This window comes from Porites lutea, chromosome 13, assembly GCF_958299795.1.
Source record: "Porites lutea chromosome 13, jaPorLute2.1, whole genome shotgun sequence".
In the NCBI taxonomy this organism is placed as follows: domain Eukaryota; kingdom Metazoa; phylum Cnidaria; class Anthozoa; order Scleractinia; family Poritidae; genus Porites; species Porites lutea.
Genome location: NC_133213.1, coordinates 17350422 through 17356783, shown reverse-complemented (window position 1 = coordinate 17356783; position 6362 = coordinate 17350422). Strand labels below are relative to the sequence as shown.

General features: G+C 37.4%; 1 protein-coding gene across 1 annotated transcript; it reads left to right on the top strand.

Moving 5' to 3' along the window:
• Positions 1–1055: 1055 nt before the first annotated feature.
• Positions 1056–6097, top strand: LOC140922794 (ras-related protein Rab-7L1-like). Its single transcript, XM_073372818.1, has 6 exons — positions 1056–1245; positions 2504–2559; positions 3347–3362; positions 4236–4417; positions 4935–5056; positions 5850–6097. Exons 1-6 carry the CDS (start codon positions 1128–1130, stop codon positions 5998–6000), a joined length of 645 nt encoding a protein of 214 aa, XP_073228919.1. The 5' UTR covers positions 1056–1127; the 3' UTR covers positions 6001–6097.
• Positions 6098–6362: the final 265 nt, after the last annotated feature.

The following is a 6362-nucleotide window of genomic DNA, read 5'->3' as shown; positions in this document are numbered from 1 at the left end:
TAAAAAAGGCCTTGTGGTCTGGACAGGGGCACTCCCTTTAATGGCCTTTATAGGAACGCTTCGCCCACAAGGAAAACCTTTTTTGGGCTTCAGGTAAATGAAGGGTAGGGAATTCATGAGTGAAAGTATGAAAGGGTAGAAAAATCTACACTTTAAGTATTTAAAAGGGCTTTTAATTAATCAACTTGTTTTGAAAAGACGTGCCTTTAACATGGAATTATCATTTTGTTTTTTAAAATGTTGCATGAAAATGACAAAAAGACTGCCTGATTTAGTAATTATTATTTTCATTACGTAGGTATTTGAAGGGGTAACATTTTTCAATAGAAGGTGTATGGAAAGGGTACCTTTTCTGGCCAAAATGGTTTAGTAGAGGGTAAGTGTTTGGGCCTTGGGTCGGAGCCTCCCCGAAAACAAACCTTAGTTGAGTAGCCCACCCCTCTCCCCTCGGGGGAGGGGTTACTCAAAAGTAGTCGTCAACTAGGATCCAAAGAAAGATTGGTTCATTTTAGTTATCTTGGCTGGAATGTCGCTATTAGTGGCCCCAGCCAGTCAGTTATAATCTCTTCGATCCTATATAGACCTTTGTCACGCGGCGGCCATTTTGGCTCAGGAGATTTAAAAAGCTTTGTTTATGCAAGGCTAGCCTCGTTCTCGAAGTCTATCCTACACAAAGGTGTTTGGATTTTTTATCCTAACCTGAGACTTTCTCCTCTCCCCACCCAGGCAACAGCCATTTATCTCGGCTTGCTTGCATTCTCTCTCTGTGCTTTTATTGAATACATGTAGGTCAGGTGGTATCTCTGTGGCAAAAGAGACACAAAATACATCCTGGGGGTCCTGTTCTATTCTTTCTTGTGGGGAGAGAGTTCTCTAGAAGTGATGACAAAACAAAGTGTGAGGCTTTTAATACTTTCAGGAGAGTCAATTTTTCAGGGGTTTATTTTTAAAATATTCGTTCAGTCCCGCTGTAACGTACATCCTCGCCCCAGGGTCTCTCGGAATCAGTATAGATCACTTCCGGTTTGTTTCAGTTTCCAACAGATCAACTGAAAGTCACGTGAACTTCCGGAGCGAAAAATGGCGGACACCGGTTGCGTTTTAAGTTAGACAGAAAGTTCATTAAAATGTCCGAATTAACTTTTAAAGTGATCATAATAGGCGATGCCACAGTAGGAAAAACGAGCTTTGTTCAGCGTTATGTTAACAGCCATCCAAGAAGAGATTACAAGCCTACAGTAGGAGGTATGGAAGAGTTATGTTGTTTATTAATATAATTCATATTCGAGAATAATAATAATAAAACTTAGCGTTTTTTAAGTGCAAGTGAAAGAAGTTTTAAGTGTAGACTTTACTTCGTACATGTGCGAAGTTGGAATAGTTTCAGAATACCCAGTCACTGTGGATATAAACAGTACAGTTTAGAAGAAAAAGCTCACATGGCCTATCGATCACCTCGCTGTCATATGGACCATGTATATATGCTTGGTGTAGAAACAGCATAACCGGTTTGTACTTAGTGTAAGCTTATACTGACGCCTTGCACTGGTGCCTTTGGTGTAGAATATTCTTCAGTTGACTCGCAACAGGTAGTAGTATAGTCGAACCTCCATGTGCAACCAGCTTCCATAAGCGACCGCCAATCCAAAACACCAAAATTTTCTCTGTCAAAGCCATACAATTAATTGGAACCTCTGGTAAACGACCACCTCCTGTAAGCGACCGCGACCACTTTTTGGGCCTGACGGTTAATAATTCTCCATTGTTTCTTACCTCTTGTAAGCTACCACTTTACGCATTCCCTGATGTCTATGTTTGCAGTGTGCACTATGCTACTAAGAATATACATAGAATTTTAGTGACAGCATGGAACTACACATGGGGTAACTTAGACGTTGCATGCAATAATTGTCTTCCTTAAAATAGGTGTGACTGGACTTCTTCTCGGAAGAGAACTCCCTGTGGTTGGATTCTTGTAAGCATAATTCATCTCTTCTTCCTTTTCTTGCATAAAATGCCGACAACCATGGCCAACAAGATTCCGGAGTCAGCCATTTTCATAACATTGCTTGCGATATTTCAGGATGTCTTAAGTTGTGCACGTATGGATGGTTGTGCACAATGGTTGTAAGAAAAAATCATACCATCTCAACTGGCATTAAGATGGTCAACACCACTAGGACTAGCCCCTGTGGTCTGTCTTAGAGAGGTGTCTGCCCAGAGAGAGCTGGCGGTATGCAGGGCTGTCACTAAGAGCTTGGGGCCAGGGATTTGGTCTCACCCTACTGGGTGAGAAAAACAATATTTTTACCCATGCTGATACACTTATCCAGCTTATGGTTATGTGAAAAGAGAGTCCAATATAAGAATACCTATAAATGGTGCCTCAATGTGTGGGTGTTTAAGGATGGAAACATTTTTAAAATTGCTAGGTGAATCAAATGATGCCTGCTATTAAACAACTGTTACAAAATTATTAACACATGTTCATGCATTTTTTCAGTGGATTTTGCATTAAAGGTCATTAAACTGTCTGAGGATACTACAGTGAGACTTCAGGTGGGTATAGATTTGCAACAGTACATTTGTACATCATTTTCAAACATACAGTACTCTACAACAAAGTACATTGTATGTAGTTACCACCCAACATTTAAAGTAGCCTGAGAAAAGAGACAAGATTCGCAACACGACCAATGGTTTGGCTGTGAATTGATGATGCAAATCTAGGTAGTGCTTCTGATTGGTTGAAGCAAATTTCACAAGTGGCACAACACGACCAATATATTTAATAGAAGCACTACCCAGATCTGGGTAGTGATGTGTCATCAGTATGGAATTTCTGCGCTGGTTTCTCAGATGTCAATTTGCAGGGAAAGCAGTGGTAGCATTGCGAAGTGTGGTCTGTTTTCATAAGTATTTTTGGATTTTTGCATAAAAGAATAATGATCAGATCTACACTTTCTTTTTTATTAACGTTCCTTGAGGTTTCAATGTAGCATTCCAAGCTACACTGAACATTTGTAATGTTTAGATAACTCCATAGTCAGTGTAACTCAAAAGTATGCCATAATTATATTTTTGCAAATCTCATACCCTAGAGATCAGCACTCTCTTGTTCAGGTGACACAGAGCAGTTTTAGGAACGCGTGATCAGTTCATACAGTTTGACAATGTATTACTGTAGTTTGTTTCTTTTTTGTTGTTGTTGTTTTTCAACATTTTTTTTTTGCTTTTTTTATTATTTGAGAATTATTCACACCCTGTCCCAATTTCCATTTGTTTACTTATGACATTATTTTTATTTTGTGTTATTGTTTCTTTCTGTGAACTGAACATGGTGAAGTTATGGGATATTGCTGGTAGGTTAGCTATTATATCTGCTCTTTACTTTAGTTTCAATTTATTATTTTATTTCAAATGTCAGTGACATGTTACTAGCAAAACCATGAGTCTTTTGGGTAGCCTCACAACGGAAGAGTTTTTGAACATGCAGTTGAAATTTTTTAGCCATGCCCCTACCTTATAAAATTAATAATGAAAATTAACAGGGAAAGACCCACAGCAAGTTTTTATACACATATATTTAACAAAGATGTTTGCATTGAAATATTGTGTTTGTATGTTGTTTTGTTTGCATCGAACCAAATAAACAGTCCTGGAGTATCGCCATGCAATATTGGTATTTCCTTGACTAAGTGAATATGTCAAGGGCATTTCGGAATTGCCGCAAGCCTCTGTTTCAAAGCAAGGCTAGGTACAAAGCCACTGATGTGAAAATGATTTTTTTACTCTTACCGTGAGGTGTCCATTTAGTGCCCAGGGCGCTTATTCACCTTTGGTACCTCAAGGGAGGGTGCTTATTTGAGATAGAGTGCTTATTTGAGACAGGGCGCTTATTTCTTTTTTGTTCAAAACAAAACTTAAATATTTACTAAAAAAGGAACAATAACAGAAATTGTAACAGTAACAAATATATGGTGAATGTTCAGTTAATATGAGGGAATTCTATTATTTCTATGCGCCAATAGCTTTGACAGTGTCACTTACATCAATACCACAAATAAAAGCTCTATGGTGCGGTATCCTCGATATCCAATTCATTGAGCCAAAATTCTGCTGGTTACTTTTACAGACTCTCACTATTACAGACACTGAATCTTCCCCCTGAGGGTGTCTGCAATAACGGGAGTCAACTATACTTGTTAATGAACAAAATTATTCTGTCTCTGCAGGGCAAGAGCGATTCACGTCAATGACAAGAGTTTATTACAAGGGGGCAGCTGCTTGCGTTATAATGTTTGATCTCACTAGTCAACATACCTTCAATAGCACTGTAAAGTGGAAAAAAGATCTGGATAGGAAGTGCACACTACCGAATGGGAACACTATCCCATGTATCTTGGTAGGAAATAAAGTAAGTGCTTAGGGGAGGGGTAGGTGGGTAGTTTCCCAGAAACCTAAAGTGGTCCTAATAAACTCAGTAAGTACTCTGATGATTTGGATCATGTTCTGATCATAAAAATTAATGTACATCAACGGGAGTTCTCTTACATTGTGTCAATGTCTTGTTTGTTTTCCCATTGCAGGACAAGTGGCATTTGAAGGGGATTAATGGTTTTGAGTTTTTCGTAATTTTTTTGTACCTATTTATGCACATGAATAACTTAGACAACATTCAACAGAATCACTTCCAAGGACAGTGCAATTGCAAACAAGCCATAATTATACTAGCTTATGTTAGGTTCACTTATATGAACATAAGAAGAACCAAGATTTAAAAAAAATTAATACTTACCAGTATTATTTTAAAGTTGCTAGGGTGATACTAAAAGTCATAAAGTTTTCATAAATTATTTTGTAATCCTAAGAAGAGATAGGAATTGTAGATGAGAAATCTGTTTTCTATCCTTTGACAACTTTTTGATCATCAGAGTGACCTTGCCACAAGACCTGTTGAGAAAGATATAATTGAAAAAATGTGCAGAGAGAATGGATTTCTAGGCTGGACAGAAATGTCAGTCAAAGAGGACATCAACGTCACTGAAACAATGAAGTAAGGTTTAATCTCTTAACTTTCAAAATATTCTTGTGATTGTAACCAGTTTTTTTTTAAGTACAAAATGAAACATTCATGCATTAGTCAACAAAAAGGAAGGAACAATGAATAATGATATAATAATAATAATAATAATAATAATAATAATGATGATGATGATGATGATGATGATGCAGATAGGGAACTGTCAGAAAACAACCCTGATATAGTGATCAAGGACCATGCCAACCAGTGTTGCAAACTTACAGATGTATCGGTACCATCTGACTGAAACACCTCTACAAAAGTCATTGAAAAGCTCTCAAAATACAAAGATCTTGAGATTGAAACCATGAGAATGTGGGGAATGAGGACAGAGACTGTGCCGGTTATTGTTGGTGCACTGGGATTTCTTAGGGAGGGAATGGACCAGAATTTAGGAAAGATCCCTGGAGCCAGTAAAGATCATCGTCCTAGGAATGGCGCACATACTGAGAAGGTTTCTGTCCATCAAATGAAAAACTCACCCGATACCTCAGGACCAAGGATTGACCCCGGTTCTAGGAGAGTGTAGGAAGCAATTAATAACACTGAAAACATTTGTAATAATAATAATAATAATAATAATAATAATAATTATTATTATTATAATAATAATAATAATAATAATAATAATAATAATAATAATAATAAGGTGCTGTAAGGGCCATTTGGTTCAATATGAAGAATTAGCCCGTCGATCAGAATAATAATTATGAATAATAATTTTGATCATCCCAGAGAATTTCCTTTACTTTTCTGTTATTTTCAGTTACCTTTTGCAAGAACTGTTGGACAACTATTCAGAAGAAAATGGTGGTCTGTCCCAGAGCCACAAAACAGGGACAGATCAAGGAGGATTTATTGAACTTACCAGTCACAAAACTCCAAAGGAAAATGTTAAATCAGGCTGTTGTTCCTGATCATGTGGATCAGATGCTCAATGAAGGGGTCAGGGGTGGGGCGGGTGCTGTCAAATCTTGCTGCTTGTGTTAAAGACAACAGCTGTAGTGCCATTGAGTTTATATTGTAACTTAGGATATGTAATTTTATCTTAAGAAATAAAGATTATTATTATTATTATTATTATTATTATTATTATTATTATTATTATTATTAAAATTGTACCCCGCCGGCAGAGCCTTTTTGCTTCCTTGATTTGGGCATACTCAAGGAAGACTGCGTGAATCAAGTAAGATCCTTGTTGGGCCTGTCCCAGTTAAGCCTAATAGCCATGCACTTGGTACAATGAGCTTAGTTGTGAACATGAGTTTACCATAAATAG

Bases quoted from the DNA above. Each gene is read 5' to 3' on its own strand.
- LOC140922794 (XM_073372818.1), top strand. From the start codon at position 1,128: ATGTCCGAATTAACTTTTAAAGTGATCATAATAGGCGATGCCACAGTA. The intron at 4,418-4,934 runs GTAAGTGCTTAG...TTTGATCATCAG, and splicing joins GTATCTTGGTAGGAAATAAA to AGTGACCTTGCCACAAGACC. The intron at 5,057-5,849 runs GTAAGGTTTAAT...TGTTATTTTCAG, and splicing joins AACGTCACTGAAACAATGAA to TTACCTTTTGCAAGAACTGT.